At 40.1% G+C, this 22,419-nt stretch overlaps 1 protein-coding gene across 1 annotated transcript; it reads left to right on the forward strand.

The window, feature by feature from the left end:
* Positions 1 to 1,466: 1,466 nt before the first annotated feature.
* Positions 1,467 to 22,036, forward strand: znfx1 (zinc finger, NFX1-type containing 1). The gene is made up of 14 exons (XM_052130145.1): positions 1,467 to 1,556; positions 1,654 to 3,170; positions 3,306 to 3,592; positions 4,163 to 4,401; positions 7,082 to 7,204; positions 8,666 to 8,814; positions 9,124 to 9,267; positions 9,924 to 10,038; positions 11,650 to 11,918; positions 12,122 to 12,261; positions 15,615 to 15,915; positions 16,158 to 16,268; positions 16,373 to 16,468; positions 17,412 to 22,036. Exons 1-14 carry the CDS (start codon positions 1,469 to 1,471, stop codon positions 19,869 to 19,871), a joined length of 6,039 nt encoding a protein of 2,012 aa, XP_051986105.1. The 5' UTR covers positions 1,467 to 1,468; the 3' UTR covers positions 19,872 to 22,036.
* Positions 22,037 to 22,419: the final 383 nt, after the last annotated feature.

Genomic DNA, 22,419 nt, shown 5'->3' on the forward strand with positions numbered 1-22,419 from the left:
AGTGGACCTTTTTTCACCAAGCTGCTTGGCAATTTCCCCGTAGCCCTTTCCAGCCTTGTGGAGGTGTACAATTTTGTCTCTAGTGTCTTTGGACAGCTCTTTGGTCTTGGCCATGTTAGTAGTTGGATTCTTACTGATTGTATGGGGTGGACAGGTGTCTTTATGCAGCTAACGACCTCAAACAGGTGCATCTAATTTAGGATAATAAATGGAGTGGAGGTGGACATTTTAAAGGCAGACTAACAGGTCTTTGAGGGTCAGAATTCTAGCTGATAGACAGGTGTTCAAATACTTATTTGCAGCTGTATCATACAAATAAATAGTTAAAAAATCATACATTGTGATTTCTGGATTTTTTTTTTTGATTATGTCTCTCACAGTGGACATGCACCTACGATGACAATTTCAGACCCCTCCATGATTTCTAAGTGGGAGAACTTGCAAAATAGCAGGGTGTTCAAATACTTATTTTCCTCACTGTATATATATATATATATATATTGCCAAATTGATACCGCAACTACTTTCGGGTCCTTGATTAATGTACGAGTAAGGGCAGCCGGTGGACTTTCTGGTGCCCTCCTAGTAGGGCTGGACTGGTAATCTGGCATACCGGGCATGTTCCCGGTGAGCCGACGCACTTTGGGGCCGATCAGGGGCGGACTGGCCATCAGTGGGTTGTCCGCGAAATGTGCCGAATGGGCCGAGATAAGCTAAAATGCAGAACGGACCTCAAAACGATGCAGAGATATGCAGAAAAGGACAGTGAACACCCCCCTCAATGACTTTTGTATACTTTTGGGCCAGTTGCCATGTAAAATCCAGGGCCAATTTCTCTTCTCAGTCCAGCCCTGTCCCGCCCCTGACTCCTAGGGTAAGATGGTGCCGCCTACGGAGTGTTTCCCTTACAATTATATTATCAGCAGGGCTGGACTGGTAATCTGGCATACCGTCTGGCATATTCCCGATGGGCCGACACTTTGGGGCCAATCCGTGCGGACTGGCCATCGGGAGAACTGAGCGGGCCGGTGGGTCGGCTGCGAAACAGGCCTAATGGGCCGCTATAAGCTAAAATGAGCCACCGCGTAATGCAGAACGGACCACAAAACGGCGCCGCGATATGCAGAAAAGCTACCCATACACTCAACTTTTGGGCCAGTTGCTATGTAAAATCCTGGGGCGATATACTGTATATAATGCATGTTATATAAATGAGATACTGTGATAACAGTCCTGTATTGTTGGATAACAGCATTTAAAAGGTATTGGGGCTGTACCACGGTAAAATTATCAGATGTAATGCCGTGGTACTGAAAGATTACCACTTTTATATACTATGGAATTGACATGGTACTTGAAGGTACATTAAACAATACCATGGTATTACCATGGCACATGTCCAGAATATGGGCAAAATGGTATGCTTTGTGAGTATTGAAATATAATCTCAAATCTGAACAGCGGTAAAATGTTCAATCCAAGAGGAGGAGGAGGACCACAAAGAGGAAGAGGAGGTTTTCGGCGAAGAGGAGGTGTCAATGCCCAGCAAAGACGAGGTATTCATTTTGTATCTTTCTTTTGCTTCTCTTTCCATTCCCTCTTTTGTCAGTTTACTTTCTGATTAATTATACACCAAGATTTTGTTCACATCAGATGGTTCTAGTCAACGACAAGCAAGTGGGTCTCCTAACCAAGGTAGAGGAAGAGGAGGTGGGCATGAAGACGGAGGAGGATGGGGAAGTGAAGAAGGACATGGAAGGGGTAGAGGAGGGAGGATAGCAGAAGACATGCGTACCCACCTAGCCAGTGGAAGTACAAGTGGTCAAAATGAGAGACACCAGTGGGAAAACACTCAAAGTGCAAGAGGATGTAGGTGGGGACGAGGAGGAAGAGGAGGAGGAGATGGAATGGGCAGAGGAGAGTGGAAAGGCATAGACAAGCATGGCCATCATCAATGGGGAACAACTAGCAATGTTCTTCGGGGACCTATGAGATCAGGAGGCCAAGTAAACGCATTTTCACGCCAGCAATTTAAAGGGGGGCATGTTCATGGTCCCACCCATACAAATTTTTTACAGTATTGTGCCCCAGCCCCTGTAAATTCAATATATTGCCCTGAAGACAGGAGTAGCTCACAAGCCAGTGGAAGTACGACTGACCCAGGGGTAAGTCCCCAAAACGAAGAACCTCAAAGAGGAAGAGGAGACATTCAGAGAGGAAGAGGTGGTCATGGGAGAGGAAGAGGGAGAGATGGAACCCCTGAGGTACGCAAACTGGGGTATAAAACACTGGAAGGACTACTAGAAAAAGAAGCATCTGAGGTAGCCATCACCCTTTCAACTAGCACTGGGCTCAAGATTCTGCTTGAGGAAAAGAATATGAGAAACGACCTGGTGCAACTGGTCTGCCAGGTCCTTTGCAAGGCTTTCCAGTCCAGAATTGACCGCAAAATAGTGCTTCATTTAGCCCAGGTAATCAAGGACTCTGTGTTTTTCCGCAACATACTTCCGTATTATGTGACAGGAATGATGTCGGACTACATACCAGCTCGAAGGGATCAGTATCCCCAACATTTGAGCAACATCGTCAGCCTTCTCTCTGATGTTCTCAACATGTTACCTTCAAGCTCTTTCCAATCTGTCACCATGTTGGTGGCTGTTCTAAAACCAACTGTCAACCAGTTGCGAGCCTCTGGTGTGGATATGCCAAACACCATTGATGAGGACCTTGAGAGGATCCAAGGTTTGGTGAACCATCTCCAGGAGAAGTCAAGGGAGGGAACCTTGCGGTCAGATAAGTACTCCTTGTTTGCAGCTAATGAAGACGCCCCACCTGGTGAGGAAGACTTTAGGACAATGAGCATCTATCCAACCCCTGAAGAGTTCCACATAGAACAGAAGCCTTTCCTGAGACCCAACATTATGGCTCAGAGCTTTCCCAATGCTCGCATCTATCTTGATACACACTTCCGGCTTCTACGTGAAGATTTCGTTAGGCCACTTCGAGAGGGCATTAGGGAGATCCTGTACAATGAGGATGTCGAGGGTGTACCAATGAAGAAGAGGCGTTTTGATGATATCAGAGTCTACCTTGACACTCGATTGGTTGTGCCACTTTGCACATCAACCGGCATTGCTTACAAAGTGCAGTTTGATCCAAGACCGCTTAAGGTCAGACTTTATTGCTATGGTTCTTTGAAGTGTGAATAAAATTGTTTGGAATAATAACTTCAAATTAATTCTTTGTTACTAGCCTTTCACCATTATGTCTTATTTTTTTGCACAATAACTTATCTTCTCCCACAGTTTGTCCGGTGGGAAAATTCCAAACGTCTGCTTTACGGATCCCTTGTCTGTCTATCCATGGACAACTTCAAAACATTCCTATTTGCTACTGTGTCCGACCGCGACCCTAAACTGTTGACGCAGGGACAGGTACATCTCTGTTTTTCATCTGACAGTAGGGTCCATCTGGCGAGTGTTCAGCCCTCGCACTCTTTCCTGATGGTGGAGACAACGGCTTATTTTGAGGCCTACCGATATGTCCTTGAGGGTCTCCAGGAGCAAGATGAGAATGATCTCCCATTTCAAAGGTACATTAATAACAATTAGAACTAGATTTTTACATTTTCTTAAAAAATATATTTATTCCTGCTTGGCCACAAACTTGCCGCCACATGGGTAGGGGTTGTTTTGGTGCATTGCTATGCGGTGGCTAGGTGGTTGATTACTGGCCCAAGTCAAAAGAGCTCACCACCAAGTATCTGATATTTTGGTCCTTAGATATGGCTTGGGTCCCTCCTTAACTCTCAATGGGATTTTTAATCCACCATATGAAAATCTTAAATCTGATCACTTTGAAAAGTAATAGCACATATCTCATCAACAAGTCACACAATTTTAGGGATCATTCATGTACGTATCAAAATGGTAAAAAGGTACATGCCAAAGTTTAATGCTCAGGGTTTGGGGTTTTTCCAATGCCTACTGTAACACTAAGTATAATCATTATTAATAATGATGCTTGTCTTTGCAAACTCTTCAGATGAGTGTGTTTTGAGACAACAAATTTAGAAGTAACTACAATTGCACAATGGTAATGAAACTGTACATTTGATTATTACATCTTTTTTGAAGGTATGTAAACATGTCTGTTAATTCAGGTACATAGTGGAGTGCAACACAGAGGTTTACGCTCCTGCTTACCTGCGTATGGAGGGGAGGAAGTATGATCTGTCCAACATCACGGCAGAAGGGCAGGACAAGATTTTACCCTTCAATCCTCTTACCCCAGAGGCCTGGCCTGATGAGGAAACAATGGGACTTGATGGAAGCCAGCTTCAAGCATTAAAACTGGCCTTAACCAATGAGCTGGCCATCATACAAGGGCCACCAGGCACAGGTGAGACATTGGAGTGGATGGCGGTATGACTAATCATTTATCACTTAGTAGTGATGTTATTTTACAATAACAGTATACATCCAAATATTATTTAGCTGGAAATTCAACTAAAAAAACTAGTAATGCCAATTTTTGGATAATTCATGGAATTAAATAATTTATAATTGAAATGTTCTACATCTCATTTGATTAATATTATTTTTAATTGTAATTTGGACACAAACTAAAAGATATACGTAACCAGTTCAGGATGGAGAAGGAGGAGGCGGGAACCGGCAGAACAGTCCATGTAAACTTGAATTACATAAACTAAATTTAAAACAACATAAAACAAACATAAACATAAACACACACACTGAATACGCAGGTGTACAGGTGTTCCTAATAAAGTGTTCAGTGAGAGGATATTTTATTGGAACTTAGATGCATAACAAATTATGTAGTGTACTGTTCTGTGCAATATTATATTATATACTATACTATACATTTTATTGGAACTTGGACACAAACCAAACAAACTACTGTACTCTACTGTACTATGCTGTGCTGTGATGTACAATAATACTATACTATACATTTGATTGGAACTTGGACCAAAAGATGAACTATTCTATACTATGCTATACTCTTCTATACTTCTATACTATACTATACTATACAATACATTTGATTGGAACTTGGACTCAAACCAAAAAAATTAACTATTCTATACTATGCTATACTATTCTTTATTATACTATACTATACTCTACTATGCTATACTCTTCTGTACTATACTATACTACACATTTGATTGGAACTTGGACTCAAACCAAAAAAATGAACTATTCTTTACTATGCTATACTATTTTTTATTATACTATACTATACTCTTCTATACTGTACTATACTATACTATACTCTTCTATACTATACTATACTATGCTATACTCTTCTATACTATACTATACTCTTCTATACTATACTATGCTATACTCTTCTATACTCTTCTATACTATGATATACTCTTCTATACTATACTATACTATGATATACTCTTCTATACTATACTCTTCTATACTATACTATACTATGATATACTCTTCTATACTATACTATACATTTGATTGGAACTTGGACTCAAACCAAAAAAATGAACTATTCTATACTATGCTATACTCTTCTATACTATACTATGATATACTATACTATACTATTCATTTGATTGGAACTTGGACTCAAACCAAAAGATTAACTATTCTAGAATATGCTGTACTCTTCTTTATTATACTATACTATACTATACTATACTATGCTATACTATGCTATACTTTTCTATACTATACTATACATTTGATTGGAACTTGGACTCAAACCAAAAAAATGAACTATTCTATACTATGCTATACTATTTTTTATTATACTATACTATACTCTTCTATACTGTACTATACTCTTCTATACTATACTATGCTATACTCTTCTATACTCTTCTATACTATGATATACTCTTCTATACTATACTATACTATGATATACTCTTCTATACTATACTATACTATACTCTTCTATACTATACTATACTATGATATACTCTTCTATACTATACTATACATTTGATTGGAACTTGGACTCAAACCAAAAAAATGAACTATTCTATACTATGCTATACTCTTCTATACTATACTATGATATACTCTTCTATACTATACTCTTCTATACTATACTATACTATTCATTTGATTGGAACTTGGACTCAAACCAAAAGATTAACTATTCTAGAATATGCTATACTCTTCTTTACTATACTATACTATACTGTACTATACTATGCTATACTCTTCTATACTATACTCTTCTATACTATACTATACTATACTATACTATACTATACTATACTATACTATACATTTGATTGGAACTTAGATGCAAACCAAATGATTTACTATTCTTTACTATACTATACCTTATTATACTATAATATATTATGCTATACATTTTATTGAAACTGACACAAACCAAACTATATACGGTACTGTACTATGCTGTACTATACTATACAATACATTTGACTGGAACATGGACTCAAACCAAACAATCTAATGTACTTTACTATGCTGTGCAATACTATACTATACTACACTATACTACGTATGCTATACTATATTATACTATACATTTTATTGAAACTTAGACACAAATAAAACACTATACTCTGCTATACTATACTATAAATTTGACTGGAACATGGACTCAAACCAAACAATCTAATGTACTTTACTATGCTGTGCTGTGCAATACTATATGCTATACTATATTATACTATACATTTTATTGAAACTTAGACACAAACAAAACACTTTACTCTGCTATACTATAATATGAATTTGATTGGAACTAAGACACAAACCAAACAATTACTGTACTGTCCTATGCTTTGCATACTATACAAACTAAACTAAACTATATTATGCTATATATTTTATTGAAACTTGGACACAAACCAAATTCTATATGAATACGGGAAGTTGCATTGTTGCTTGGCAATTGAACAAAACCTGCAGTTATTCCATGTCTTCACAGGGCATGTCTTCACAAGTCTGGTAAAGGTTTCATTGTGCAAGAATATTCTTACTCGTATTTGTAAATAATATCTTCAAAAGCATTGATTTGTTGATCCTGTATGATTTATACTTTGAAGGAAAAACACATGTGGGACTGAAGATCGCTCAGGCTCTGTTAGACAACCATCAGGCCTGGGCGGTTGGTTCTCCAATGCTGGTGGTCTGCTATACCAATCATGCTCTTGACCAGTTCCTGGAAGGTATCCTAAATCTATCACTTCTATATTTATAGAGTACAAAGTTGAAGAGTTTGTTGCTAAATATTCACTTACTTTGTGGGGACAATCGTGGGATTCCCATAGGAAGGAAAAAACACAAATGAGATCTTTTTAATCTCAGTTGTTTCTCCAAGACAACAATCATTTTAAACAGAGAGCAAATGGAGACTTTGCTGAAGTGTCTAATAGTTTCAGAAAAAAATATTTACATACACTGGCGGCCAAAAGTTTGGAATAATGTACAGATTTTGCTTTTTCGGAAGATAATTGGTGATTTAAGTCACCAAAGTGGCATTCAACTGATCACAAAGTATAGTCAGGACATTACTGATGTAAAAAACAACACCATCTGTCCAAACCAAAAAGGTAATTTTTTTTATCAAATGGCCCCATTTCCAGCAGCATCACTCCAACACATTATCCTTGAGTAATCATGCTAAATTGATCATTTGGTACTAGAAAATCACTTGCCATTAAATCAAACACAGTTGAAAGATATTTGGTTCCTTAAATGAAGCTTAACGTTGTTTTTGTGTTTGTTTTTGAGTTGCCACAGTATGCAATAGACTGGCATGTCTTAAGGTCAATATTAGGTAAAAAATGGCAAAATAGAAACTGCTTTCTCTAGAAACTCATCAGTCAATCATTGTTTTGAGGAATGAAGGTGATACAATGCTTGAAATGGCCAAATAACTGAAGATTTCATACAGAGGTGTAACTACAGTCTTCAAAGAACAACTGTCTCTAACAAGGACAGAAAGAGATGTGGAAGACCAGATGTGCAACTAAACAAGAGGATAAGTACATCAGAGTCTCTAGTTTGAGAAATAGACGCCTCACATGTCCTCCGCTGACAGCTTCATTGAATTCTACCCGCTAAACACCAGTTTCATGTACAACAGTAAAGAGAAGACTCAGGAGGCCTTATGGGAAGAATTACAAAGAAAAAGACACTTTTGAAACACAAACACAAAAAGAAAAGGTTTGAGTGGGCAAAGAAACACAGACATTGGACAACAGATAATTGGAAAAGAGTGTTACGGATCTTAACCCCATTGAGCTTTTGTGGGATCAGTTAGACTGTAAGATGCGTGAGAAGTGCCCGACAAGACAGACACATCTATGGCAAGTGCTACAGGAAGTGTGGGGTGAAAGGTCACTTGAGTATCTGGACAAACTGACCATTAGAATAACAAAGATCTGCAAAGCTGATGAGAACTCTTTGAAGTAGTTTAAGACTATCTGACAATTTTTTTTTTCAAATGATAATAGTAATTTTTCATGTTATTAATGTCCTGACTATACAAACTGGTTTACAATTTCATCACATTGACTTTATTTATTCCAAACTAACATATGGAGTGAAGTAGTATGTCTTAAGAGATGTATGATTTATTCCTACTGTATAGGAAATAAGCAGGAATGTCATGACGTTTGTTTCAGGTATCAATGGGTTTTTAAAGGACGGCATTGTAAGAGTTGGAGGTCGCAGTAACAGTGAGATTCTCAAGCACTTCTCTCTGAGGGAGCTGACTAGAGCAGCAAACTTCCGCAAATCTCTGCCGCAGCACCTCAGGAGAGCCCATCACGAAGTGAGCGCACTACATTAAGACACGAGTCCTCTTTCATTGAGATATTTCTGTATTTTCTTTGTTTTGTTTTTTAACTGCTTTTATGGCCATCAACTGTAGGAAAAATTCAAACACAAAGAAATGTGTCGCTTACAAGGCAAAATACAAAGACTGTGCATATCTGTTATTATTATTATTATGCATATCTAATATCATCATCTATCATCATCTAGATTTGTGTGGGTATTTTAGTGTTTTGTAAAAGATTTGTATGTAATATATATTCATTTGACTTCAATATGTTAATGAGCTTCTGCTCTATGTCCACAGATCCATACGCAGATGAAGGACGCAGAAGAGCACTTAAAGAGACAGTCTGCGCAGTTGGAATGCAGCTTACGTGGTGTCATAAAAGAAGACTTCCTGGAAAACTACATCAGTGGTCGACATTGGGAGAGCCTGTGCCAACAACCAGTCAGTCTATAACCTTTACACACCAAACTATGTGTAATTGTGTCTGTATTAGGGCTGTCAATAGATTCACGAAAGATACACAATGTTTGTGAAATGTGATCATTGTTTGACAAGCAATATCAGATTTTGAATTGGCTGCACATACAGGATATTCCTTTCAAAAATGTAGTTTGTTCTATTACTCTTGAATGGGATGAATAAACAAAATAACAGGTGTGTGTAACAGATTTCAGATTCCTCTTTCACGTTAGTGGGCCCATCAGAGATTTCATACAAACTTTGGTGATAATCAGGGCTGGACTGGTAATCTGGCATACCGGGCATTTTCCCGGTGGGCCGACGTACTTTGGGGCCGATAAGGGGAGGACTGGCCATCGGTAGAACCGAGGGGTCTGGTGTGTCGTCCGCGAAATGGGCCGATTGGTGATTAGCTAAAATGAGCCCCCACCCCCCCACTCAACATGTCTTGACTCAACAACCCCCACACACACACAACTTTTGGGCCAGTTGCTATGTAAAATCCCAGGCCGATTTCTCTTCCCAGTCCAGCCCTGGTGATAATGATGTCTTTAGTATTTACATATTTCTGGTTACTCTCACTTATTCATATGCATATGGTGTTAGTCTTATTTTGTGTATCTGTGTTTGTGTGTTAGGTTTGGGATGGATTTGAGAGTGTTGGACGGAAGTCTTCAATGATCGCCGAGTGGCTTTGCATTGGATCCTCTGGTTTTCAACAGGGACTTCAACACATGGCAGATGGCGGGGCAGGTGAGAATCGAACCACGATTATAACAATACAACAAATAGTAAATGGAATTAATTACCGACTTCTTTGACTTGCTTAGTCTAATATCATAGCTAACATTTTATGTGACATAAATACACACAATTAAATAATATTTTCGCACTTTTTGCATAATTTGGCAGAATTACAGCTTGATTGGAAATTACGCCCAACATGGTAAATGGTCTGCACTTATATAGCGCCTTTTTAACCTTAGCGGTATTCAAAGCGCTTTACACTGTGACACATTCACCCATTCACACACCAATGACGGTAGAGCTGCCATGCAAGGTGCTAACCTGCCATTGGGAGCAACTTGGGGTTCAGTGTCTTGCCCAAGGACACTTCGGGATGTGGAATCGTGTGGGCCGGGAATTGAACCGCCAACCCTGCGATTAGTGGCCAACCCGCTCTACCACCTGAGCCACAGCCGCCCCACAAAAAGTTATATTTCTCTTGAGTTTCTTTGTTTATGCTCTTCACTGACACTTTTATCAAGTTAACAAGTACACTAACTTTTGAACAAACTTTATAAAGGGGCAAAATTGTCTGGTGTGATGGAAATTATGCCACAACTGTGGGACAGTCGTAGTTTTTTAACCCTTTAACCTCGGATGGGCCCGTGAGAAAATAAATCATCCAAATATGAACAACTACAGTGTTTCGTTTGGAAGCTTAGAAGATCTACTTTCCAGTGCATTCAGGCATTATGTACTTTTAAATTTGCAGACAAACCGGAAGTGTTCAATTTTGATAATTTATTAAAAATAATTGCATTTTACGTATTATTGCAATCAGTAAAAACATCAAGCTCATCAAATAGCCAGGTGTAATATGTTGTTGGAAAGCTCTCAAATAGTAAAACACAACCAGCCTTGTTTTACTCTCAGACAAATATATAGCGAGTAAAAGCTACTTGACAATTATGTTGGTGTTGCTTGTATGCCACGTTTTGGCTTTTAACCTCATGAAAAATAAATGGAATATAAAATATCTTGAGGAAGTGATTATCTTTCAATCGAGTCAGATGTATAGATCATTAGATAATCCACATGAAGCACAATGTTACATATGACCACCAGGAGATGGCGCCAAATACACGACACAGACTCAATGATGACACAAATGACACAGAATGAAACTCATTCTGTGAAATCTCATGACTAAAATCATGTCTGCATTCTATGCTAATCTTTAGTCATTGTTGTGTTTGCATGTGTAATTAGTTCTTATGTACAATTATTATGTTTTATTTGTTTGGAGACATTTTTGGACACTGATGAATTATATTTGTAATGCTTTAACTTTTGTCGTATCAACAGAAAATAGTCAGTAAAATATATACATAAAAGTCATTTGAAAAGTACCATAAATAAATTATGAAGACCTGGTTAAATGTTTCAAATTCAGTTTTTATGAGACCTTCATATAATAAAAAGAAAAATAGTTAAAACCAATGGGACATGACATTCTCCCAAAGTTGACGAAACACCCATAGTTTACCTAAAATATTAAAATAGACAATAATGAAAATAAATAGGGTAAAGTAAAGAGGAAAAGTACATAATAATCCATCCTTCTCATTCTTATCTCAGAGGCTGCAGATGATGAAGAGGCTGCAAAAGAGGAGGAAGAGCTGTTAGATATTGACGAAGAGGCGGATCTGATCCAGGCCGAGCGGATCTTGGTGGATGCGGAGCACGGGGAGGGAAACATTCAGAAAGAGCAGAGGCAACAGGAGAGAGACATCACAGCACTGGCTGATTTGATGCTGTCTATGAACGTCAATGATAATGAGACACAACAACCCCAGGGTCAAATACAAGGTCAAACACAGGGTCAGACTGATGACCAGGGCTGGCAGGTAACAACAAAATGTCAAAAACTCCTTTTATTTGCTGAATGTTATGGATAACTGGATAACTTCCCCAAAACGTAACTCTATGTTCAACTATTTCATTTAAGTGTATTAAGACAATAAATAGTGTCATTGTGCTGTTTGTGTTTTTGTTAGTGTGTGTGTTACTGTGGTCATTTCAATGCTACTCCTCTGTTGTGTGTTGTCAGATGCAAGGCCACCAGAAGAAAAGAATTAAGCAAATGGTTCGTAAAGAGTTGAGGAAGACTTCAGTCATGAGTGATGAAGAGGAAAGACGTGTCAGTGATGTGTGGAGCATTAATCTGAAAGACAGATGGAGACTGTATCGGTAACATACTCCCACACACACACACACACACACACAGTTTCACTAGAGAGTGCACAAACACCTTCCACCAGATGGCAGCATTGAACTACACATTTATTCAAGCAGCACCAGTGAACTGTACATCAGCTGTATTTTGTGTCATATTGTATCAAGCTGACACGTTTGATTTGAGATTAAAGGTGATCTCTGATGTTACATATACACAGAATAAACCAGCTGGATTAACGCTATAAACTGAAGTTGTCATGATTATTAAATAATCATCTTATTGTGATTATTTGATCTAATCATGATTATTTGAAATAGACAGATTATTACGATTATTAAATTAGGTCTTCTTTAATGATAAATAAAGGCTTGCAGGTTTTGATAGGACTGCCTTAAACACATGTAAGTAAAGAATTTAGGACAAAAAAATATATATAATATTTAAATAACAACGTCAGTATAATGTCTGGGGCCATAAACACACACACACACACACACACACAAACACACACATATACATATATATAAATATATATAAAACCACAATATAAATGCTCAAAGTTTCAATAATAAGAGTTTATCTATAAGAAAAGATCACAAATAATCTTTCAAAAATAGTGGGGTACATTCAGGCTGACCAGGTGCAGAACTGAACAAAACCTGTCCTGAAAAAAAGAATATTCCTTTTTTTATAATTTGTTTGTCATCATTATTCAAATCAAACTTTAACTTTGTAAAGATATAAATATTCTACATTATATTAGTTCATATTATATCATAAAATTGTATATATACACTCACCTAAAGGATTATTAGGAACACCTGTTCAATTTCTCATTAATGCAATTATCTAATCAACCAATCACATGGCAGTTGCTTCAATGCATTTAGGGGTGTGGTCCTGGTCAAGACAATCTCCTGAACTCCAAACTGAATGTCAGAATGGGAAAGAAAGGTTATTTAAGCAATTTTGAGCGTGGCATGGTTGTTGGTGCCAGACGGGCCGGTCTGAGTATTTCACAATCTGCTCAGTTACTGGGATTTTCACGCACAACCATTTCTAGGGTTTACAAAGAATGGTGTGAAAAGGAGAAACATCCAGTATGCGGCAGTCCTGTGGGCTGAAAATGCCTTGTTGATGCTAGAGGTCAGAGGAGAATGGGCCGACTGATTCAAGCTGATAGAAGAGCAACTTTGCCTGAAATAACTACTCGTTACAACCGAGGTATGCAGCAAAGCATTTGTGAAGCCACAACACGCACAACCTTGAGGCGGATGGGCTACAACAGCAGAAGACCCCACCGGGTACCACTCATCTCCACTACAAATAGGAAAAAGAGGCTACAATTTGCAAGAGCTCACCAAAATTGGACAGTTGAAGACTGGAAAAATGTTGCCTGGTCTGATGAGTCTCGATTTCTGTTGAGACATTCAGATGGTAGAGTCAGAATTTGGCGTAAACAGAATGAGAACATGGATCCATCATGCCTTGTTACCACTGTGCAGGCTGGTGGTGGTGGTGGTGTAATGGTGTGGGGGATGTTTTCTTGGCACACTTTAGGCCCCTTAGTGCCAATTGGGCATCGTTTAAATGCCACGGCCTACCTGAGCATTGTTTCTGACCATGTCCATCCCTTTATGGCCACCATGTACCCATCCTCTGATGGCTACTTCCAGCAGGATAATGCACCATGTCACAAAGCTTGAATCATTTCAAATTGGTTTCTTGAACATGACAATGAGTTCACTGTACTAAAATGGCCCCCACAGTCACCAGATCTCAACCCAATAGAGCATCTTTGGGATGTGGTGGAACGGGAGCTTCGTGCCCTGGATGTGCATCCCACAAATCTCCATCAACTGCAAGATGCTATCCTATCAATATGGGCCAACATTTCTAAAGAATGCTTTCAGCACCTTGTTGAATCAATGCCACATAGAATTAAGGCAGTTCTGAAGTCGAAAGGGGGTCAAACACAGTATTAGTATGGTGTTCCTAATAATCCTTTAGGTGAGTGTATAACTAGATAGGTACATTTCCTGAAGAAAATGTGAGTGGTGCTTGCCGTGGCAAAACTCGTCAAATAGAATTTTCTAACTTGTTCCTAAGCACTAAAATAATGGTCATAGAATGTTGTTAGCATGTGTTTTTCATGATGGTAGCATGGTAGATGTTATGTTTGTGTTAGCATGAAGCTAGCACGTTTATAACTTGTTATAGTACTTCACTAGACGATGCTAGCATGTGTTAGCATGTTGCTAGCAAATTTTTTGCATGTTTTAGCACTTCGCTAGGTGATGCTAGCATATGTTACATGATGCTAGCACTTTTTAGGCATGTTTTAGCACTTTGCTAGGTGATGCTAGCATGTGTTAGCATGATGCTAGCACATTTTTAGCACGTTAGAGCACTACGCTAGGCGATGCTAGCACGTGTTTGCATGATGCTAGCACATTTTTAGCATGTTTTAGCACTTCGCTAGGCGATGTTAGCATGTGTTAGCATGATGCTAGCATGTTTTAACACTTTGCTAGGCGAAGCTAGCACATGTTAGCATGTTGCTAGCACATTTTTTGCATGTTTTAGCACTTCGCTAGGTGATGCTAGCATATGTTACATGATGCTAGCACTTTTTAGGCATGTTTTAGCACTTTGCTAGGTGATGCTAGCATGTGTTAGCATGATGCTTGCACATTTTTAGCATGTTAGAGCACTACGCTAGGCGATGCTAGCACGTGTTAGCATGATGCTAGCACGTTTTTAGCATGTTTTAGCACTTCGCTAGGCGATGCTAGCATGTGTTAAGATGATATATCGTCCCATCCCTAGTAAACATATGAATTAGCATTACCTGCATTTAATCGGTTCAATCATGAATATCATTCAGCACTCTGGAACACAAATCTTATTTCATTGATTTACCGTCGTTTTTTGTTCTGCACTGTTTACCTGTAGTGTCACCCAGTAGATGAAAATACATGTACTGAGTCCCAACATCAATATCTTTCTTGTAAAATAAAATAATGTTTTTAAATAAAGTTTATTAACAAGACAAATCAATCAAATATTAACACTAAATACAAAATACAGAATGTTCATCACTCCATAAAATGTGCCGAATTGTGATGTCATACTTTCTTTTTAAAGTAAGACCAAGGAGCGGATGTTGTTGTGGCCTAATCCCAAAAGCCCAGGTTGTCAGTTTAAGATACACTAAGATCCTCTAGAGAGGCCAAATTAATTAATTGCTTGGATTCTCAATGTGAATAAATGACTTATTAAGGTGTATGTGAATCAAGTATACGATCGTAAGCATTTGTATGACAATCTACTATAAACTTTCATTGTTTCTCTTCGTCTTCAGGCTCTGGGTGTTGCGGTATCGCACTGATCTCCGTACAAAGGCTCTCCACTCTGAACAGGTCTTCCAGGATGCTGCTGAGCGACTTAATGAAATTCGCCGTCGTGAGGACCTGTGTGTGCTGCGAGAAGCTCGTGTCGTTGGTATGACGACCACAGGAGCGGCGAAATACAGACAAGCTCTGCAGGAGCTGCAGCCCAGACTGGTGATAGTGGAGGAGGCAGCGGAGGTGCTGGAGGCCCACACCATCACCACACTCAGTCGAGCCTGTCAACACCTCATCCTGATCGGAGATCACCAACAGGTACACAGTATGAGGACTGGGACTGTCGAGGTCCAAAATGACAAAAAAAAATGTGTCTGTTTCAAGAAGTCTTGAATATAGTGCATGAGTAGTATGGATTACTTCTATTATACTTTTATGATGCTATGGTTCAAAACCCGGAAATGTGAAAAGGGTTCAGTGAACATATAGGCTTACATGATTATTCACAATGTATTTGTGATTAATGGTGTATTTACGTTTATACATTTTAACCTTCACAGCTGAGGCCTAGCGCAACAGTGTATGATCTGGCCAAGAATTTCAATCTTGAGGTCTCCATGTTCGAGAGGCTTGTCAAAGTGAACTTCCCATTTGTCCGACTCAACTACCAAGTTAGTTAATGCACCATCACACCAGCCATTGATCTATATAATAACTCCATTTTCCTTATTACAAAGCTAATCTTGCTCTTCTTATTTTTGGTGTACACTTCTAGCATCGCATGAGGCCAAGCATTGCTCGACTCTTGACTCCTCATATCTATTCAGAGCTTGAAAACCACCCCTCTGTGCTGAAGTATGACAATGTTAAGGTAAGTAATGGTTTAAATTACATAATTACACAGCCTTTAAGGGATAGTTCACTTAAAAATTTAAATTCGCTCATCGTTTACTGTCCCTCATGCCATTCGAAACCTGTATGACTTTATTTCTTCTGTGGATCACAAAAGGAAATGTGACGCAGAATGAAAAACTCTGTCATCATTCACTTCATTACATATTTTTTTCCATACAATAGTCATGTTTCCATGGTTGGGCCAAATAAGGGCATGCTAATACATGCTAGGGACAGTTACGCTCCTGTTGTCACTTTCGGGACTTCATCGTGCCTCCTCGGGGCTTCCTCTGGGCCAACGTCCAAGTGCCTTTGGCTCTCCTATTACCTTTGGGCCAAAGAAGGCCACCTGGGGAGTGAAGCTGGGTCAAAGGTGGAGTTTAGCTGAGTCAGGTCTTGCTTTCAACAAAGCAAAGACCAAAATAGGCAAACAAACGGCAGCTTTAGTGTCCATCATATTCATTTAGAGGGCTAGCGAATCTCCCGAATCCTATACCTCAGCTTGAGCTTCCCTCTTGCTTGTGAAATATGCGGGGTGTGTGATGTTGCTACCATGGCGGCATATTAAGGGTGGGTTTTAGGGCAACACTGTGGGGCTATTGGCCTGTTGGTGGGAATTCAGATTGATTTTGGTCGCTCGAGCGCCGAGGCTATTGGCCCTGGCTTTCCAGTTGATTCCCATGTCTCGCACTGGCCTAATAGTGGAAATGCGGCTATTGAAAGTTAAAGGTGAGTCAGGTTCAACATTTTGCCTAACATCTCCTTTTGTGTTCCATGGAAGAATTATTTTAAATTTTTGGGTATACTATCCCTTTAATTAATGGTGCCACTTTTACTATAACATAACATCATACCTGGCAGATGATTTGTTTACTTGCATCTCCTTAAATATTAAATTCTGTGCAATGTTTGGTCAACAGGGGCTTTTGACTAATCTATTTTTCGTGGATCATCCTCACCTTGAAGAGGAGATTAAGGATGGGCGAAGCCACCAGAACCTTCACGAGGCTCATTTTGTTGTCGCGCTTTGCCGCTATCTGCTGTGTCAAGACTACAAGCCTTCCCAGATCACCATCCTCACCACTTACACAGGACAGCTTCACTGTCTGCGAAAGCTCATGCCCTCTACTCAGTTTTCTGGCGTCAAAGTCCATGTAGTTGACAAATATCAAGGGGAAGAGAATGACATTGTCATATTGTCTCTAGTGCGCAGCAACCGTGAGGGTAGGGTCGGTTTCCTGAACATCTCAAACCGTGTTTGTGTTGCCCTCTCTCGTGCTAAAATGGGTCTCTATTGCATTGGAAATATGGAGATGCTCAGCAAAGTAACGCTGTGGAGCAACATCCTTCATTGTCTGAGAGAATGTGGTCAAGTGGGTAATGCATTAACGTTGAGCTGTCAAAACCATCCTGAAAAGCAAAGCCTTGTGTCCAGTGCCGCTGATTTCAAGTGCGCTCCTGAGGGTGGTTGCGAACAGCCCTGCGAATATCGCCTGGAATGTGGCCATGTGTGCGCCCGTATGTGCCACCCTTACGATGCTGACCACAAGGAGTACAAGTGCCTCAAGAACTGCCCCAAGGTGCTGTGTGAACTTGGGCACAAATGTCCACGTCGGTGTCACCAGAAGTGTGATCCATGCCAGGTACTCATAGAAAAGATAATACCGTCATGTCAGCACATGCAGAAGGTACCATGCCACCAAGACCCAGATGATTTTGTGTGCCAGGAGCACTGCCAAAAGACCCTCACATGCGGACACCCCTGCAAGTCAACTTGTGGAGAATCTTGCACTGCTTGGTGCATGGTGAAAGTTTCCATGGAGCTGAAATGTGGCCATATACAAGAAGAACCATGCCGCATTTCTCAGGACTCCAAGAAGGAGCCAAATTGCAGGACAATGTGTGGCACTACCCTGAAATGTGGCCATCCCTGCCCTGGGACTTGTCACGGATGCTATCAGGGTCGCCTCCACAAAGGATGCGCCTATGAATGCAAGCGAACCCTTGTGTGTGCTCATATGTGCCAGGAGCCCTGTGTAAGAGACTGTCCTCCATGTTCCCTACCCTGCGAGAACCGTTGCGTCCACAGTATCTGCAAGAAGAAATGCGGTCAGCCTTGTGCCCCTTGTGCTGAACCCTGTGCATGGCAGTGTGCACATCAACGCTGCACCAAGATGTGTCACGAGCCATGTGACAGACCGCCTTGTTCTGTTCCCTGTTCCAAAACTTTACCTTGTGGACACCCCTGCATAGGTCTATGTGGAGACCCTTGTCCGGACAAGTGTCGCATTTGCCATCCGGATGATGTAATGGAGATCTTCTTTGGCAATGAAGACGAACCGGATGCTCGCTTCATCCAGTTAGAGGACTGTAAGCACCTGTTTGAGTCCACAGGAATGGACACTTACATGGGTCTGGATGAAGATCAAGGGGCAGAACTGGATCAAAGGGTGATCCGACTTAAGGATTGTCCCAGGTGTCGCACTCCCATCCGTAGAAACCTGCGGTATGGTGCTCACATTAACCGCAGCCTGGCAGCAATTGAGATGGTAAAGGAGAAGATCAATGGTGTGCCTGCTGTTAACAGGCATCAACATGAAGCCCTTCTTTTGCAACTGGATGGGAAGACAAACTTGAGGAAATATCTTCGCAAAGAGTTTACCTCACTCAAAGAGACACTTGACACAAATAACCTATCCCTCCAACAACTTTGGCATCTTGAGAACTTGATGAACTTCCTTGAGAGTTTTGGGAAGCTGAAAAAAATGGAGAAAGAAAACATTAAAGATATAGACGATATGCTGGAGTTCTCTCGCAAGGTTGGAGAAGGCTTGAAATTCCTGTTAGATCCGACTCAGAGGTTTTCAGAGCAGCAGGTAGCAGATCTTGAACGTGAATTTAAGAGACTCTTTTACTTGGCTGATCTCAATGCTCGCTGTAAAATGGCTTTGTCGAATTGTCATGTACTTGGTGATGTTGTACTTCGTTCAGAGATTCAACAACTACGGGCGATCCTGCAGGACACTTTACCTTTCAGTGCAGGACTAGAAGTCACCGTGAAGCAGATGTTTAAGAAGCTTGACACCAAACTTCCCTGCACTGGTCTGGGCATCACCGATGAGGAGAGGGTAATGATACTCAAAGCCATCGGTTTGAACAAGGGTCACTGGTACAAATGTCCCAATGGGCATGTGTATGCAATAGGTGAATGTGGAGGTGCTATGGAGGAAAGTAAATGTCCTGAGTGCAATACTACCATTGGAGGAGCCAATCACTCTCTTGTTCAGGGAAATGCCGTGGCAACTGAGATGGATGGAGCACAACATCCTGCCTGGTCAGATGATGCCAACATGGCCAACTTTGACCTCGCTGACTTGTAAATGCTTTTCAAAGACCAGTTACTGTTTTCTCTTATTTACGGTTGGTTTTCAGTCGGTTTTAGGTTTTATTTAAGTCTATCAGCAAAAACCATGAACTGCTGTATTAAATCAAGTAGGGGTTACACATTTCTGATTAGCATGCTGTTAATTACATTTAAGAAAGAGGCTCCAACTACTTGCCACAATTACCAATGCAGAATGAATTGAGAACATTTCCGAGCCATGAAACTGTATGTTGCTTTATTTTCTTAAAATATGTATGCTTTGTCTCCTATGACAATGGAATAATTTAGTTTATTCCACTTTAAGTTTGCAGGTCACTCACAGCATCATACAGTGGCCCCAATAGGACACTTTAGCCACACCAAAAATGTCTGAATATCATTGCATTGCAGGGGCGGTACTAGGATGTAGAATGTTTTCCTTTTTTTGTAGGTGGGGGGTGCTCATCCTTGATAAATTTGCTTCGGTTTGTCCCCCTTGATTGTGTTTTGGCATTTGTCTGGAGGGGCATCAGATGTTTCAGGTGAGGAACAACCTGAGTGGTGATGGCGTAGTGGCTAAAACACAGGGCTGTTAATCAGAAGGTCGCTGGTTCGAACCCCACGGCCACCACCATTGTGTCCTTGAGCAAGGCACTTAACTCCAGGTTGTTCTGTGGGGATTGTCCCTGTAATAATTGCACTTTAAGTCGCTTTGGATAAAAGCGTCTGCCAAATGCATAAATGTAAATGTAAAATGTAATAAATGAACAAGGAAAATGTAGGGGGGGCAATGCCCTCCCTAGACCCCCAATTGATATTTCAAAATATAAAATGAGTGTCATCACTCAAATGCTGCCAAAAAGTGTCCAAATACTTGAACTATCTATTGTTTTAAACTTTAAAGCCTAACAAACTTCTTTTCATCGAATTTGCTTGAAAAGTTTGCTTGTGCTATTTTTTTTAATAGATGCCACTTTTATATTTTGTTGTCTAATGAAATGATATTCAGACATTTTTAAAGGTGACTTTTAAGTGTGTATGCCTGATATTTTATTTGTTCCACTGCACGTTACGGTTCGTCTCGCCTAAACTCACCTCGCTTTACTTTTATGAGCTTGCATTTCCACTGCAGTTTAGTGCCGCAACAACGTGGGAACATGGGTGGGATTTTAGTCTGATCGTCATAGTTACGCCGCCTCTACTGCCTGTCACATCGTCTTAAACACGACCGCTAGCTGTTAGCGACTAGCTCATTGTGCTGTATAAAGCAGTTGTTGCATGGTGATTTTACACAAGTGTAACAGTTAAATTGGGCTGGTTGTTTTAGAAGCTTTCCAGTAGCTGCTCAACTCAATAAAGTGAAGCTTATATAGAGCAGAGTATAGAGATAACGTAACAAAACATACCATCCTCCATCGTTGACTCCAACAACGCCGTGGCCGAGTTCAGGGCACTCTCCCTCCAATTGCTCGCTGGTTTAGATAGCGTCCATTTGGTCGAACCACTTCCACTTTTCCTTGATTGTTCTGTAGCCACTTTTAAGGTTTTTTTTACTTTTCCCTACACTGTTGGTAGGTCCGGTGGAAGCCGTGTGCGGCCAACAGCTGAGACACTTCCTGAAAGACGTTTTCATTTCGCTTGTCGCTAACGAGTGGACCATCAACACCTCGTTTATTGACCATGGCTTGGTTTTGCGCACAGCCATTTATTTTTTCAAAATTCAAAAGTCATGTGAACAAATGATACCGCTATCGTTGTTGCTAACTTTAAAATGAGCGGGTTGATGTCTCGTGTCGCAAATCCAGTGACGCTGGTAGTGACGATTCTCTCGGACCGAGGTGGTACTAAAAAAAGTAGCAGGTACCAGGTACTATCCACAGTGGAAAACCCTCAAAAAGTGAGCAGTCGAGTCGAGTCAAGTTGTACCGTGCAGTGGAAAAGGCCCATTTGTCATTTTTACCATGCAATAACTTGCCGCTATTAACTGTTTTGTTACATTTGATACTTGGTGAGTCTTCATTTTGAGCCTTGGTTTGAAATATACTTGTAACATTTCTATTCATCAGTTTTTAAATACTTTAAAGCTGCTGTTATAAAAATGTTGAATTTAATAATTTTTTATTTTTTTTTTAAATGGCAACCATATTTCACGAAACATGAGTTGTGCATGGCTGGGTCAAAGAGGGATTTTCCTTATGCTTCATAAATTCCTAATTTGCTTAATAAAGTAATGTTTACTGAACATTTGTGTCCATAATATTTTCATTATATAGTTTTATTTATATATTGTGGTAAATGTCACACATTAATATTCATGTTTATATTGTGCTAATAGCTAGCGGTGTACAGTATATGCAGCATCATACAAAAATGGAAGTTCTACATTTACATTTATGCATTTGGCAGACACTTTAATCCAAAGCGACTTACAGTGCAATTATTACAGGAACAATCCCCCCGGAGCAACCCGGAGTTAAGTGCCTTGCTCAAGGACACAATGTTGGAGGCTGTGGGGATCGAACCAGCAACCTTCTGATTACCAGTTATGTGCTTTAGCCCACTAC

This window comes from Xyrauchen texanus, chromosome 7, assembly GCF_025860055.1.
Source record: "Xyrauchen texanus isolate HMW12.3.18 chromosome 7, RBS_HiC_50CHRs, whole genome shotgun sequence".
Taxonomy (NCBI): domain Eukaryota; kingdom Metazoa; phylum Chordata; class Actinopteri; order Cypriniformes; family Catostomidae; genus Xyrauchen; species Xyrauchen texanus.

Coding starts and splice junctions, on each gene's coding strand:
- znfx1 (XM_052130145.1), top strand. CDS start 1,469: ATGTTCAATCCAAGAGGAGGAGGAGGACCACAAAGAGGAAGAGGAGGT. Junction 3,171..3,305: donor TTGATCCAAGACCGCTTAAG/GTCAGACTTTAT, acceptor CTTCTCCCACAG/TTTGTCCGGTGGGAAAATTC. Junction 8,815..9,123: donor TCAGGAGAGCCCATCACGAA/GTGAGCGCACTA, acceptor CTATGTCCACAG/ATCCATACGCAGATGAAGGA.